Source organism: Buceros rhinoceros, unplaced genomic scaffold (assembly GCF_000710305.1).
Source record: "Buceros rhinoceros silvestris isolate BGI_N320 unplaced genomic scaffold, ASM71030v1 scaffold3093, whole genome shotgun sequence".
NCBI classification, from domain to species: Eukaryota; Metazoa; Chordata; class Aves; order Bucerotiformes; family Bucerotidae; genus Buceros; species Buceros rhinoceros.
Genome location: NW_010401661.1, coordinates 10,979 through 28,086, shown reverse-complemented (window position 1 = coordinate 28,086; position 17,108 = coordinate 10,979). Strand labels below are relative to the sequence as shown.

The window sequence follows — 17,108 nt, the reverse complement described above, 5'->3', positions numbered from 1 at the left end:
ACATTCCGCACACTGCTGGTGACAATCCACCATAACCCCTCTGTGGTGCTTATGTGGCACAAAAGGAGCATCACATGTCCAGTGAATTTCACGAAGACGTTCAAGCTTTCTATAGCTTCCTGGTGAAGGATGAAGGAGGGAGGAATATAGTAGCTGTACAGAAATATTTCACTGATTTTATTTTAAACACATGTCCAACCACTTCCTCACCAAACCTAGCATCTAAGAACAAAAGCCACCTGACTGTCCCCCTTCTCTCTGTTGGCAGAATCAAGTGTAGAGTGTGTTTGATACTGCTGGGGTCTGTGTCAAATGACCCCATCAACTGAAGCAGTCAGTGGTTCTACACCGTGGATCACCGTTGTATGTTTGTAGTGGCAAAATCCAGTGCCACAGCTGTTTCACAGCATTGCTGCTGCGTACAGTAAGTTGAGTTGTGGTCCTGCTGAGATCAGTGTGGCAAGACTCCAGCTGGCTGCAACAGGAGCAGGAGCAGACTCACAATAAAAAAAGACCAACTGGTGTCACATTTCCCTTCCTAATTATGCCAAACTGTGCTCTTTGCTGATCTATTTCATCCAGACAAGAGATGATAATTTCACTGTGCTCTTGTTTCCTGCCGAGCTATGGCGGAGCAACTAGTGAACAAGACCCAACTTGCTTCAGAACGGAAAAACAATTGACATGCATTTTTAATAGGTATTTTTATTCACAATTAGGTATTTATGGCAAGCTGGGAGACAGAAATTGTAATACTTTCCAGCTTTTGAGGAGCTTCAGTTAAGGCAGTCTTTGTGTAATGTTCTTTTAAAACCATTCTGCACAGAGCAAATCTCATGAGCTTCTCTCTGCAGACAGCAATGCCAGCTGGAGACTCAAAGGACAGGATTTCAGCCTGCCTGGTTCCTGAAGGATGTGGAAGGGATATTGCTCTTCGCTTCTACTCCTGAACTTCCAAATCCTGGCCTCAAAATCTGCTGGTCTTTCAGGAGCTAGTGGAGGCCAGATGTATGGAGATGTGTGGGAGCTTAGTGCCTCTTCTTTCTCTCCAAACATGAGGACTTCAGTTGTCTCCTGAAAGCTTTCCCAAGTGAAAGGGTTTGGCTGGTGTTTGGGGAACTGCTCAGCATTAACTCGCTGTGCAATTTCCTGTCACTTGTGAGGCAGTGAATAAGCTGAGGGAAGTAGGTGGCCCCACTTTTTCATATACTGTAGTGAAATTGGGATCTTTAGAATATAAAAGTGTGGAAAGCTTTCAGCTGAACTGTGATTTAAAACAAATATCTCACCACCCAGTGTTTTAGCCTGGAGGAAGATGTTTGACCCGGCATACATGGCCCTTCCACTAGTGCCTTTTTAAACCTGTGTAAGTTCTTTCTGCAAGGATTTGAGGTGCAGACTCATCAGAATGAAAAAGATGTTGTCCATCTTTACTTTTACTTATGAAACCTATGTTATGCCCCCTGTGAGTGGGACAGGTGAGTGACAGAGTGCATTTGGTTACAACCAAAGGAGTAAGGAGCAAATGAAAGGCTGGAGCCGTATCATTGGGGAGCCATTTGAAACAATCTCTTCTCTTTCCTTAGACCAAGTCCGGAACAGCTACTACATCGGTGCTGATGGCTCTCTCAGACTGATGCTTGCTAACGGCATGGAAGTGGCCCTGCAAACCGAGCCACATCTGCTGGCTGGCACCGTCAACCCTACGGTGGGGAAGAGGAATGTCACCCTGCCCATCGATAATGGCCTCAATCTTGTGGAGTGGAGGCAGAGGAAGGAGCAAGCAAGAGGGCAGGTCACTGTCTTTGGACGTCGGCTGAGGGTAAGTGAGAAGCATGAGCATTTTTGAACGCCACTTCCCATGTCATCAGTCCCCAGGCTCATGACAGAAAGGGACAGGGCCCATTTATATTGTCTGCAACAGGGATGAGGCTGCAGGACAGAGAACCAGATGTTCATCCTCTCCTCAGCAACACAACCATTATGAATGAATATATTCTTAGGTCTCCTGATGTGCTGTTGTTCTCTTAGCCATCACAGTATTATTGATTTGCCTACAAGTCCTCTGCATCACTGGGAACACCTGGCCTCCCTTCAGACACCGCAGATTTAATCATCATGTCAGGCTGTTTATGCAAGCAAGGAACTATCATGACTATAAAATACTACACCAGTTAGTACAGGTATTTTCTACGTGTGCTGCTGGCAGAACTAAGCACCAAAAGTTTTGCAAGGATATGAGGACAGGCTGGGAGAGTTGGGTTTTTTCGCCCTGGAGAAGAGAAGGTCAGCACAGGAGAGACATGGACCTGTTGATGCTGATCCAGAGGAGGCCTCAAAAATGATCAGAGGGCTGAAACACCTCTACTATGAAGACAGGCTTGAGAGAGTGGGGGTTGTTCAGACTGGAGAAGAGAAGGCTCTGGGGAGACCTTAGAGTGGCCTTTCAGTACTTGAAGGGGGATACAGGAAAGATGGGAAGGAATTCTTAATCCCTTAATGCAATGATAGGATATGACAGTAGTAAGACACTGGCACAGGTTGCTCAGAGAAGTTGTGGATGCCCCATCCCCGGCAGTGTTCAAGGTCAGGTTTGACAAGGCTTTGAGCAACCTGATCTAGTGGAAGGTGTCCCTGCTTACTGCAGTGGGGATGGAACTTGGTCATCCAACCCAAACCATTCTGTGATTCTATGATTGTTGTTCACTGGGCAGCCTCATAGGAAATTTCTAGATTCCTAAAACGGGCTGTTCTGTTGAACATGTTGAAGAGCTGGGCTCACAGGCATTTCATTACAACTGCCGTTCTTCCCTAAGTGAAGCCTTATGAACAGCTCCAGCTGATGGTGCTCTCTCATCCAGGAGCACACGGTCCTTTCTGTGCTTGAAACTGAGGTGTCTTGAGGATCCTGCTCCACACAATGCACCACAGACTTGTCAGGGCTGTTTTAAGTTCTTGCCCAATAAGCCTGTGATGCCTCTGCTAACTGCTGGTGAGGCTGGTAACTTGTAATAGCAAGCTCTGTGCAATCGCTCTGTACCTTGCTAGTCTGAGTCACAGGGTGATGAGCCGTTCCTGGGAAGCTGCTCAAGCACCTGGCAAATTCAGACCCTCTGAGAAATATACTTTGTGCTGTGTAATGCCACCACAGCACAATGACTCCAGCTATTTATTCGCACTTCAGTGTTGCAGTAAATATTAATGCTCTGGTTTTGGATTATGTGTTTCCCAGTCCTCTCCCTATTCCCTGCCGCGTGACCCCTGACACCTTCATGTGATTTCTTCCATCTCTCCTTGCTCACACTTGTCAAGTATTGCTCTTCACCCTCCCCAACCAAGCCTCTGTGTTGATAACCTCATATTTTGTTATATTGGGAGAAAAACTGCGGATAGTAGTGAAAGCTGAAGCTGCTCCTTCGGTGGGAACTGCTGTATGTCTGCAGATCAGTTGGCATCACACTTCCTGTTTGCTTTGTCTTGGGATTTTTATTTAATTTTAATAACCACAAAATTACCAGAGAGGTCTTCTTCTGAGAGATCCTTCTGAAATCTGCAGCTGTGTCACAGCTATTTGGTGTTCAAAGCAGTTTCCACTCATTTAGACGCAGCTCAGCTGCCTGTGTCAGTTTTATCTTCCAAAATTTTCACAGTAGATTTGAACGCAGAATGTGTCTTTGTTTTATATTGTCCTGCACTTGGAAAAACACCTGCAAAATGAGTTTTCAGGCTGGTTACTTGTGTCCCTATAAATCTGCCATCATCTCTTCACATTTTGAGCCTATCAGGACCCTTCTAATGGAGCAGAAGAGCATCTAACATGGTTGAAGGACTCAGTTATGGCTCTCTTCAGGGGTTCAGAGTAGCTGAGGGTGTACAAGATGTTTTAAACTGCCTGCCTGTACCTGCATGGAAGCATCTGCACCTCTGAGGCACAAACCTGCAAGGTGCTAATTGCCTCCCTAGAGATTGCCCGGCATTTAACATATTCTCTGTGTTATGTTCTCTTCTTCCCTCATACCAGTAATTGCTGCTTTCCCTGGCAAGGGAGAAGCTTAGGGAAGTTCAGTTCAACATGTTTTTGTTCATTTGGGGAAATGTTATCATTTTCTGCCATATGTGAGTAAATCACTACTTTTGCTCTCCCCTCACCCCACTAGTAGCTTAAAACAGCAGCAAAGACATGGTGCTCCATGGGGAAAGATACCGTGGTTTAACCCCAGCCAACAACAAAGCACCACACAGCCACTCTCCCTGCTCCCAGTGGGATGGGAAGGAGAACTGAGAAAAAAAAGAAAAGCTCATGGGTTGAGATAACAACAGTTTAGTAACTAAAATAAAATAAATTATAACAACAAAATATGAAAATAATAATTGTAATGAAAAGGAATATAACAAAAAGAGAGAGGAAAAAATTTAAGGACAAGTGGTGCACAATGCAATTGCTCACCACCCATTGACTGATGCTTGAGCAGAGATCTGCTCCCCCTGCCCACCTTCCCCCAGTTTATGTACTGAGCATGATGTTCTATGGTATGGAATATCCCTTTGGCTGCTTTGGGTCACCTGTCCCGGCTGTGCTCCCCTCCAGTTTCTTGTGCTTCTGCACACTAGCAAAACATGGGATGTTGGAAACTCCTTGATTCCTTAGCAACAACTAAAAACATCAGTGTATGGTCAGTATTCGTCTCATACTGAATCCAAAACACAGCACTACTCGGGATACTAAGCAAGCTACTAAAAAGAAAAGAAAATTAGCTATATTGCAGCTGACACCGGAAGAACATGCCCAAAGGGGCTGCAGTGTCACTCCATGAAGACTTTGAGATGAGAACAGGATCTGGCCACTATAAAAGAGGGAGTTTCCCTGAAATCAGCATCCTTTCTGCTGCCATAGCATGGGTCCACATTTACTGAGTTGTGACACTTCCTCCTGCGGTTGCAGGGTGTTCTTGGGGACTGACCTGTTGCCATGAGCTTGACCAGCTCCCAGCATGATGAAGGCAGGTTCACAGCTGCCTCCTTAAACCTTCCTAGAAAATAATACAATGCATACGGTTCTTTACTGCAGGGACAAGACACAACTCAGGGACTCCTCCATGGATGAAGGGAAAGGGGCCAGCCCTGATGCCTTTTTCCCAGTCCCATCAACACTGACCTGGCTCTGCACTTGGCCAGGCAGCAGTAAAGCTGCACAAATATGTTAAAGCAGCCCCTTTCCCTGTTCCTATCCCACACACCCCATGGGAAGATGTGATGCTCTGATCCACCCACCCAGTAGTGAATTGTCTGCAAACTGGCTGGCTATGAATTCAACCCATCAGTAGCCACCACGAACACAGAGTCCATCTGCAGGGAGAGCGTTAGGTAAACTCTGCTCCAAGGAACAGAGCTTCTTCCTTTTATTTTTTTTAAAACAAACTTGAATTTTTCAATAAAGAAAGATGTAAAATCATCTCTGATAGTGGAGCACATAGGACAGCCAAAAGAGACAGAACTGCTGGCTCAGCTCCTTTATTGATTTAACTGTGGATACTTCTGTTGTAAGTCACTTTTTTTCCCAAGATCTTGGCAGCAAGGTAACAGTGGCATCAAGATTTGCTGTCCCAGACACTTCCCAGAACCAATGTGACCAGCGAGGTCTCTTGGCATCTCTTGGAACCATTCCTGTTGTGTTGACAAGCAAGGACAGTCCAGCACTGTGTCCACAATTTCTGCAAGGTGGCAAGATCTGGATATGGCCACCCCAACAGTTTTAGCAATTCAGTGGGGGAAATTGCTTTGTAGGCAGCCGTTTATCACATGGATTTTGTTGGCTCCTGGAGTTCTCACTGCAGAAGTATTGTTTTGCCCTCCTCTGCTGAAGGCTGCCAGAGTGTTTTCATGAGAAATCTTCCCTTTTTGTGCTCCCGGGAAGATCAATGCATGTTGTTTAATTATTATTTAAGCTAAAGGAGCTCCATAGGAAGCATTGGAGAAATCAGAGATGGTGGCTTGTTTGTGCTCTTGCTTTTCCAGAGCAAGATACAGGATTCAATAAAGTACTGTGGAACATGAGTTTGGGGTTAAATTTAGTCTCTTACACATTATAGAGGGGACGTCAAAGACACTGTGAACTGTGGATTCAAATTATTCTGTCTCGATCCTGTGCTGATCACAAACCATGTCAAACACTCCAAGGGGCAAAAGCTTTCTGCATGAGCTTTTCAGATCCTGTTCCAGGATAGGGACTCTGGGTTGTAGAATGGCACATTATTTAGCTGCTCACCATAAAACACAGTTATTGGACTGAAGCCTGAATCCCTGTCAGTGCTTCTGCAGAAAATTCACTTCTATTCAACCTGGAGAAGAGAAGGCTCCAGGGAGACCTTATTGCAGCCTTTCAGTGCCTAAAGGGACCTCTGAGAAAGATGGGGAGGGACATTTTACAAGGGCATGTAGTGGTAGGACAAGGGGGAAAAGGGGAGATTAGATGTAAAAAAGAAATTCTTTACTGTGAGGGTGTTGAGGCACTGGAACAGGTTGTCCAGAGAAGTTGTGGATGCCTGATCCTTGGGAGTTTTCAAGGTCAGGTTGGACAGGGCTTTGAGCAACCTGGTCTAGTGGAAGGTGTCCCTGCCCATGGCAGGGGTGTTGGAACTAGGTAGACTTTAAGGCCCCTTCCAACTCAAACCATTCTGTGATTCTATGATTCAAGGCATACCCTTGAACAAGGATAGAAAAGATCTAGCCCCTGTTTAGAAACTCTGTGGTGGGGTAGGGTTCACTCTGTCCATCATCTTGAGGGGTGGCTGTTGTAACTGCAGCACTTCTCAGAGAAAAGAGAGATTATACCGAGAGAGCTGCAGGGAAAAGAAAATCATTAAAAAAAAAAAAAAAAAGAGAGAAAATGATTCCAACTAGTCCTGCAAAAATTGCTTGCCAGAGCACAGGGAGGGTGGAATGACTTAGGGCACCAGTAATGGGATGCAGAGATTTGGACTGAGCTTACAAGCTATCCTGGGACCTGTTATTTGGTGCTTCCAGCACAGTGAACAGCACTGCTGCTGGCATGCAGATTAGAGAGGCCACTTTCAGCCTGAATTACCGTCCCAGCCCTGGAAGAGCTCTTTCCAGCTCTCTTGGCAGAGACCAGTAGCAGAAGAAGCTGCAGCTGCCAGGCTGGATCTGCTCTATGGATGGAAGGCAGAGATACTATCATTTCCTGCTTTACTTTTATTTTTTTTATTTTTTTGGCAAGCAATTGCCACTTCTGCCTCTCTATTTATAGCAGCAAGCACCTATGAGATATCAAATTGCTCTGTTAGTTACATGTGTGCATCTGTACTTAGAGTTTTGATACCTTTTTAATTATTTCTCAGCTTGCCTGTTACAGTGGGTTGTTGGCTGATTCCCTGTTTCTCCCACTGCCCATTTACATTCTGTTTTACCCACATTTAATTAGAGCATTATCTACTTTTCCACAAGGTTTATTTCCTCGAGTCATACCTGTCTTTCAGCATTGTTATTCATAAGCTGAAAAAAACTTTTGCACTTACTTCTCTTAGAGCATCTCCACACTTGCATCGTGGCACTGATTCCTCCTCTCAGCTGGTCATACACAACCTCAGCTCACTTCCACATTTTCTCAACTCTGCTTTTGCCTCTTCCAACCTCAGCTCCAGGGATGCCTTCTTTTGAATTCTGATTCATCTTCCCTATGAGAACATGTGTCCTACAAGGACAGACTCAGAGAGTCAGAGTTGTTCAGCCTGGGGAGGAGAAGGCTCCAGGGAGACCTTAGCATGGCCTTTCAGTACTTAAACAGGGCCTACAGGAAAGATGGGGAGGGACTCTGTATCAGGGAGCGTAGTGATAGGACAAGGAGTAATGGTTTTAAACTGAAAGAGGGGAGATTTAGATTAGATATTAGGATAAAATTCTTCACTGTGAGGGTGTTGAGGCACTGGCACAGGTTGCCCAGAGAGGTTGTGGGTGCCCCAACCCTGGCAGTGTTCAAGGCCAGGCTGGACAGGGCTATGAGCAACCTGGTCTAGTGGAAGGTGTCCCTGCCCATGGCAAGGGGGGTGGAACTAGATGATCTTTAGCAGTCCTTCCAACCCAAATGATTCTATGATTTTGAAGTGTCCCCATTCTCCAGAGTTCAGCACAGAAACATCACAGTGGTCCTGCCCTTCCTTCTCCTGCGCCTACAGTGCTGAGGAGCCCCTTCTCCACTATTGCATCCTTTCTCTTGCAGTTTAGCTCTCGGATACTCCCATATACCTCAAAATACAGTGGGAATTCAGTCACACAGCCTAAAGTAATGGCTGAGATCAAAGCTGGGCTAGGGCTGAGAACAGTGCTCAGGACAGGAGTATCAGCTCTACCCAGCACAGGATAAGGTGGCATGTTTAACTTGCAGTCTGAAGACCTTGCAGTAGCCTGCAAATCCTACTGTAGCCGAAGGGCTGCAAAGGGAACTGAAAATGAAGTCAGCTGTTTTGAGTTTGAAATTCATCAAGAAGAATCTGCACCTTTCTAGAAAAAAAGAGATTCCCCAGCTGAAAGAGGTTCAGAACTGGTGGGATGGAGAAAGAGCTGTCTTCACCAGCAAGCTCATACTGGTAATGTGGGGCAGGGCAGGGGAGGTTGCATCCTTTCTGAGCACGTTCCTACTGTGGTGATGTGGCTTTGTAAGTTTTCTTGCACACGTGGCCAAACATGAGTTGTGCTATCAGCTCCTTTTTGTATTGCTATGCTCTACAATTCCTGAATCAAAATGTATTCCTGCTCCTGCCTTTGAAGTAGATACCTTTGATCTTTGGAAATGCAGAGGCAGTGAAGGTAACAGGAGTGTAATTATGCAACACTGAATAACCCCAGGACAACAAAGCTAAAAGTCCAGCTCCCACAGAAAAGTTCCTGTTCTGTGTAACATCTTCAGTGGCCAGGACCTCCATATTTCATCTCAGGGGAAAGGTTTAACCTCCAGTGCGTGCAGTATATTCAGTAAACTCAGAGAAAAACTCTGTTATCAGCTATGTTGATGCAACGTCCCTCTTTCTTTCTACGAGTATTATGTTTTTATGTGCGTGAAAGCAAAAGACTACATATCCCAGGTTTGATAAGCAGAACAGCTTACAAATATTCCTTGAAACAAGTTGTGACTACATCTTCTGTAGGTGTATGTCACATCTGCTGTAGGTTTGGGATATGGGGAATATTCCTTCCTTGTGGTGATGTTTCAAAAGTGCCTGGTTGTCTGCCTCTCTCCTCACTGAAGTCAACAGAAGCAGCATTAGGACAACTCTCTGCTTTGGAAATTGCCTCTTATCCAGAGGCAATGGATATTCTCCAATGTGGTCTAAAGTGGTGTTGGGTGACACAAGAGTAGTCTTTGTAACTTAAACTGTTTCCAGCTTCCTAATTCTCCATTTCTTTCCTGGTTCTCTTTCCAGGTTCACAACAGAAACCTGCTGTCCCTCGACTTTGACCGTGTGACAAGGACAGAGAAAATCTATGATGACCACCGCAAGTTTACGCTCCGCATCCTCTATGACCAGGCAGGGAGACCCAGCCTCTGGTCACCCAGCAGCAGACTGAATGGGGTCAACGTCACCTATTCCCCAGGAGGACACATTGCAGGGATTCAGAGGGGCACAATGTCAGAAAGGATGGAGTATGATCAGTCCGGAAGAATTACATCCCGGATCTTTGCTGATGGCAAATCGTGGAGCTACACTTACTTGGAGAAGGTGAAAATCCTCTTATTGCTCAGAGATTGTGCATTTTGTACAAAGGGGCTTTAACCCTTTGACTTCAGTACAGCTGCACTCCTTCGCATTAGCTGATTTATGGTCTTTAGGGGCCAGCGCTCCTCTTCTGCCTACACTAAGGTGCACAGAGTAACTTTGATGCCAGACCACCAAAAAGCAGTTGAAAACAGCCTGAGAAGTTTGCTTCCAGGCACACTGAGAGCATGTCTGAGAGCAAGTGTTGTGAGGCTTTGGCATTTGATTTTCTAAGCACAACAGTCCTTTGCTGAGCTGTGTACAAAATACCTTATGCTAAAGTTGGAGGAGTGAACAGTAGGAATTTCCAGCTGGATTTTCCATCTGAAAACAACCTGACAATCTGACATCCTGTCTTCTTCACATGGCCCATTTCTGCCTCATAGGAAATATATGTCATGAAAAAGCACGAGGCGTGAATCCAGACCCATTGCTGTAGGACACTTCGCAGTGTTTTCTGTAGTCTGTGCTCTCTAGATTGGATTGGGACTTAAATTCATCTGGATATTAACATTCATCGTTGCACTACCCAGTGCCCTGTAGATCGAGATGCTGCTGTGTACCTGGGACTGGAAATGTTTGTTCCTGAGTTTTGTGTAAAGCCTCTCCCTATAGCAGTTAAAGGAAACTACAGTAACAAAGCTTTTCAAAAACCAAAGAGTATTGACTTGCTCCTTGTATTATACAATGTGTGGATTGTTATATTAAAAAAAAACCCCAAATCCCGGAACAAATAAGCATGCAGGCAGAAGTCTGCACTGAGAGAGTAGTAGAAGATACAGAGACACAATGAATTAATTGGGCACTGGAAGGTGTTGGGGGATACTTTTTCAAGCATTGTTTAAGTAGCTCTAGCAATTTTATTTATGTAGTCTGTAAAAGCCATTGGCACAGGGAGTTTGGGTAGAGACAGCTAGCTACAGGTTACTGATTCTAACAGCTGAGCATTCGGAATGTAGCCCTTCTTCACTGCACAACTGCTTCTTCCTTTGACCCATTCCTGCCCAGGGATACTGGATGTGCCGTGCAGCTGCATGCTCTTACCTCCCTATGGGTGCAAAGATTTATCTCACTTACCCTGCTCTTTGGATTGGAGAATCTTGCAGGTTTCGTGAGAGATGAGTATAATTTTGTCTGAAAACCAGAAATATAATCTATACATTTCTCTTTCCTCTCCAGTCCATGGTGCTGCTCCTTCACAGCCAGAGACAGTACATCTTTGAGTTTGATAAGAATGACCGGTTGTCTTCGGTGACCATGCCCAACGTTGCCCGTCAGACTTTAGAAACCATTCGTTCCATTGGTTACTACAGGAACATCTACCGGCCACCAGAAGGCAACGCCTCAGTAATTCAGGATTTCACAGAGGATGAGCAGCTCCTCCACACTTTGTACTTGGGCACAGGGAGACGTGTCATCTACAAGTACGGGAAGTTGTCCAAGTTAGCCGAGATGCTCTATGACACCACAAAGATCAGTTTCACTTACGACGAAACCGCTGGCATGCTGAAGACCATCAACTTGCAAAATGAAGGCTTCACGTGCACAATCAGATACAGACAGATAGGACCTCTCATTGACCGACAGATTTTCCGCTTCACTGAGGAAGGCATGGTGAATGCACGCTTTGACTATAATTATGACAACAGCTTTCGGGTGACCAGCATGCAAGCAGTTATCAACGAGACACCTTTACCCATTGACCTCTACAGGTACGACGATGTATCAGGCAAAACTGAGCAGTTTGGTAAATTTGGAGTCATTTACTATGATATCAACCAGATTATCACCACTGCTGTCATGACTCACACTAAACATTTTGATGCCTATGGCAGGATGAAGGAGGTCCAGTATGAGATATTCCGGTCTCTCATGTACTGGATGACTGTGCAGTATGACAACATGGGAAGAGTGGTTAAGAAAGAGCTGAAGGTTGGCCCTTATGCAAACACAACTAGGTACTCATATGAATATGATGCTGATGGCCAGTTGCAGACAGTGTCTATCAATGACAAACCACTCTGGCGTTACAGCTATGACCTAAATGGAAACCTCCATCTGTTGAGTCCAGGGAACAGTGCCCGTCTCACGCCACTCAGATACGACCTCAGGGATAGGATTACTAGACTGGGGGATGTGCAGTACAGAATGGATGAAGATGGCTTCCTGAAGCAAAGAGGCAATGATGTTTTTGAGTACAATTCAGCTGGTCTGCTCATCAAAGCCTACAATAAAGCTAGTGGGTGGAGTGTGAAATACCGCTATGATGGCCTAGGAAGGAGAGTCTCTAGCAAAACCAGCCACGGCCATCACTTGCAGTTCTTCTATGCAGACCTGACCAACCCAACCAAGGTCACCCATTTATACAACCACTCGAGCTCTGAGATCACCTCCCTTTACTATGACCTCCAAGGCCACCTCTTTGCAATGGAGCTCAGCAGCGGTGATGAATTCTACATAGCCTGCGATAACATTGGCACTCCTTTGGCTGTCTTCAGCGGGACTGGCTTAATGATTAAGCAGATACTGTACACGGCGTATGGGGAGATCTATATGGACACCAATCCCAACTTCCAGATCATCATCGGCTACCACGGAGGACTGTATGACCCCCTCACAAAGCTTGTCCACATGGGACGGAGAGACTATGATGTGCTAGCAGGTCGGTGGACGAGTCCAGACCATGATATGTGGAAGCATCTGAGTAGCAATAACATAATGCCTTTCAACCTGTATATGTTCAAAAACAACAATCCCATTAGCAACTCTCAGGATATCAAATGTTACATGACAGGTAAGACATTTAAATTAATTAACATATTCACAAGCTTGCCATCAGTAAATAGGCTTCTTCTCTCTCTGCATCCTGGTCACCACGAGGTTTTCCAGTGTTTAATCTAATGAACAAAAGCTTTTCTTTGGCAGCTGCCCCTATGTCCAGAGCATGTTTAATTCATTAGCACAGATAGAGACTGTAATTCCCAAACCTGTTTCCTTTTCTCTTCCTTGGTGTTTATTCTCCTTATTTTGCTTCCAGTTTTTCATTCCCTCAGATATCCCAAGTTTCGCTACCAATTAATGTCCTGATAACCTTTCTCTTTCTAGAGGGGCAGCTGCTTACACAGTTTTGCTTAGAGATTTATTTGCAACTACACAAATGGCATGTGGATTTTAGCAGAATGGCAGCAGCAACTTAAACTTTTTATTACTGCCAGCACAGGCCAAAGCCCAACCAGAACTTAATCTGACTACTGCTGTAAAAGACAATAAAAATTATAGTATCTATAAATATATTAGCGACAAAAGGAGGGCTAAGGAGAATCTCCATCTTTTATTGGATGCGGAGGGAAAAATAGTGTCCAAGGGTGAGGAAAAGGCTGAGGTGCTGCTTTTGCCTCAGTCTTTAATAGTAAGACCAGTTGTTCCCCAGGTACCCACACCCCTGAGCTGGACAACAGGGATGGGGAACAGAATGAAGTTACCTCAAGTTGTGCCAGGGAAGGTTTAGGCTGGGCATTAGGAAAAAAATCTTTACAGAGAGAGTTGTCAAGCCCTGGAATAGGCTATCCGGGGAAGTGATGGAGTCCCTAACCCTGGAGGGATTTATAAGATGTGTAGATGTGATGATGAGGGATGGGGGTTAGTGGTGGACTTGGCAGTGTGGGGTTAATGGTTGGACTTGATGATCTTAAAGGTCTTTTCCAACCTTAAAGATCCTGTGATTCTACGACTCTTTACTAACCATGCGGTTCAAAGTTCATCCGTCCCACAGAATTAACAATTTCTATTAAAAGCAGGTGCGTTAAATTTGAAGGCCAGATTTTAGGGTCACAGCACAACTTAACACTTGCACTGCTTCACCCAGAACTTTGTAAAATGGCAAAACCTGGGCTTTATGTATGCTTTTCATACAAAAAAAATCATTCTGCAAGTTAAATGTCCTTTGTGCAACACCGGTAGTAATGTTTGAGAGAACTCTTCTGGTGGGACTCTTTTCTATGTACTTCCCTTTGAAAAATGAGGTGATACAGTCAGAAATCAAATGTACATACTTCTAAAGGAGATAGAATTAAATTTTCCTACTGTGTCTATCACAATTTTGCCGTATGCGACAATATTTTCATTCCCATAAATTATGAGATTGGCTTAATTGCAAAAAAACCCAAACGCTATTGAATAGAAATCCTTTGTTTTTCTAGCCATTAGGATTTGTGCTGTTAGAGTCTTCTGCAGGAATCATAAGGATTAGACTGTATTTTTTTTTTAATGAAAAGCTCTTTTCTCTAGAGCTGAGAAGATGATGTCATGAGGCAAGTAAAATATGCCAAAAGATGCAGACTAAGATCCTGTGTGTTGGCCTCACTCTGATGATTAAGGTTGGCAGGGAATACTTTGAGATAACTTTTCCTATCCAAAAATACTCATTTGTCAAAACGGAATTTGTTTATGGGAGAGGGTAGAGCTTGAGAGGTTTCTCAGCAGAAATGTTGTAAACAGCTCTAAAAATTGTCCAAATGACAAATTCCAAAATAGTGTAAAAGAAAAAATCCTTTTTGGTTTTTAACCTTTTCAAGTCTAAACTAATGATTGAAAACTGGAAAAGAAAATTTAAGGAGTCAGAACCAAAAGGGGAGATTTTAATTTTGAATTGTCATCTTAAACTGATCTACGTTTTGAACAGTCGTTTCATGACATATTAACAGAAATTTATTTTCCTGCTCAAGTTAAGACAGGATAAATTTTCCAGTCCTGTCTTGGAACAGTCAAACAGTTTCCCACCCAGCTCTGATGATAACTTCAAGATGTCCAAATCTGATACTTTAATGTTTTATACACACCAAATAACTTTTTCCACTGTCTTAAATTTTTTAGTCTTTCAAGAATACAGAGCCCAAATACTTTTTTTTTTAAGCTTCTCCTCTCCCATTGCATAGAAGAAACAAGCCATGTAATGGGATGAGTGCCGTGATGCAAGGCTGCTGCTCTGGCATTTCCTTCTGCTGAAGATTTCAGGCTTGTCATGGACAGGACCCACAATGAGTGTGTCCTTGTCATCACAACCAAAGCTGCCCAGAAATCACTTTCTGTCCCTCCACCCCCACTCTGGGACTTGCTGTCCTTAGAGGAGCTCGGTGCCCAGGACATGGGTGAAGAACACGTACTTTCATCTCCGAGTATGAGGTTTCTGAGCTCGTGGGTACAAATAGAGGCATGAGGAGGGCAGAGCAGGAGCAGCAGGTATTTATGTTTTGAGAGGCCCATTGTTGAATATGAATATTTTAGCGATTGTACACTTTGTGGCAGGGAGCTTTGCTGCCAGCTTCAGCAATCCTGATGGATTGAACTGACATTTCCATTACATGTGTCTGCATTAAGCACTCTTTTTCTTTGCCCTCAAATGAATTTACTGTGAAATGTGTTGGCAGGGTTACTGTAGCTGAAAAAAACCTCTGTGATGTGAAATGTACTTTTCTGTCACAAAAGTTGTCACTGCCTCTTGGCAAATTAATATTTTCCCCTCTGTTTTCTCAGCTCCACACCTTCCTCCTGTATTTTGGGGGGTTGTGTTTTCGTTGTTGCTCTGGGTATTCTGATACCTCTTCCCAAAAAAGAACACACTCCCGTTTGCAAATGTTTTGAAAGTCAGTTTTCTGAAAAGTAGCTAAAAAAGCTTGCCTTTAATGTTTCCAGACACATTACATATTTTTTTTTCCTGCTGTTCAGCATCCCTGCCCTATATCCTTTTTAACATTTGTGAAGTGCTTGGAAAATGGTTCCTGCACCAATGCCGACCTTCACTGTTTTACTTTGTACTCCTGACCACCTGGTCCACAATATGTACATCAAAGGTCTTTGTTTCACATGAGACGGGTTTGGAAGCAGACTGGCTTAGCGCTAAGGAGAAAGATAATCAAATGAGCCTTTTAATTTCTCTCCCTCCTTCTGACCTCTCTGTTTCAAAGACACTCCAAAAACAATCTGTACACTGAGTGAACAGAAGTGTTGTTATTACAGAAATCCTCCCCCTTCCACATGGATTGTCACTAGGGCTTTTTGGACATCTGCCCAATCTCAACATTTTGGCCTGTAAGAAAACAAGCAACAGATAGTGTGTTTGTTTGGCTCCTGGTTCTCCAGTGATCTGGAAGTGCTTTATTTGCCACTTGCATCGGTAATTTCTTTTCCGACCAGCCCTTCAAAACACTCATTTAGACTCACGAGGAACAGAGAAAAAATATTCAGTGATGTATATTTGAGTATTTAAATTGATCCCTTTTGGGGATTATTTCAAAAATGTTCATTGAGTTTAGTGAAATGAAAACCAAGCCCCATGCACGTCCAGCTTGAAGCAGAGCACATTCGCAAGACAATCCCAGTTACATCCCAAACACTTAAGACCCCTGGAGCTGATACTAGCTAAACTTTGCCTTCATACCTTTCTTTTTCTTGCAATTGCTATTTGTGTGCCAAATGCTCACCATATTGCTTGGGGTCTGCGGCAGGTGTGTCCTCTAGAGTTCAGTGAAGGCAAACAAGGTGAGATCATCAAATGCTCTGAAGTTTATAGAGGAAGTGATGCTGATCCCAAGCAGATCTAGGAGCTAGCCAGCCTCATCATTATTTCCTCCAGCAGATTGACTTTCAGCTGCTGTTCCTAATAGCTGTGCAATCAAAAATCTGGGAAGGGTTTGTAGCCTACTATCAAGTAAATGCAGGAATGATGTCCCAAATCGCTGAGTTTTCTGTCATGTCTCCTTCAGTGCTAGCGGTCCCCCTTTTGCGTAGGACAATAGGTTATCGCTGGTAGCCAGCAATTTTCCTGCCATCCATGGACTTCTAATGTACTTTTGTGAAAAGTACCCAAACAAATTAGTCTTTTATCTGTACACTTGTTTTCAATATAATGTACCTTGTCAGGTAGTGTGGAGGATTTTAAGTGTTACTATAAAAGATGACACGTGACTTTTCTCTGGTTTAATACTCAGATTACGCCTTGTTATGAAAAATACCAAGAAACTCAGGACTGAGGTGGAAATGCCATGGAACAAGCAGAGGAAATGTCCAGTGCTTCTTCCATGAGCACCCGCTAAATGATCATGCTGTTTATCCTGGATGTCCTGGTATCCTGGCTCACAGAGCTCTAAATTTAATCTTCAGCTTGAAAGCACTTTGAGAGTGCTCAGGAAGAGAAGCATTGTGACTGAGATGTTCAGAGCTGACTGTCCAGGACTGGACAACACTGCCCATTTGATTGGAGCATCTTGGCCTCCATTAGCATATTGTTGTTCCTGTGCTTCTCTGCTTATCTTAGAGTAGTGCCTGGTTACTGCTGACACA

At 44.1% G+C, this 17,108-nt stretch overlaps 1 protein-coding gene across 1 annotated transcript in view; it reads left to right on the top strand.

Annotated features, from left to right (window-relative positions):
- The window catches only part of TENM4 (teneurin transmembrane protein 4), a gene marked incomplete at its 5' end in the record, with an annotated part of 99,157 nt that overhangs the window by 71,109 nt on the left and 10,940 nt on the right, over nt 1–17,108 (top strand). Inside the window, 3 exons of the mRNA XM_010132341.1 lie at nt 1,587–1,822; nt 9,438–9,734; nt 10,950–12,564. Coding sequence (XP_010130643.1) covers nt 1,587–1,822; nt 9,438–9,734; nt 10,950–12,564 — 2,148 coding nt within the window. The remainder of the gene's footprint in view (nt 1–1,586; nt 1,823–9,437; nt 9,735–10,949; nt 12,565–17,108) is intronic.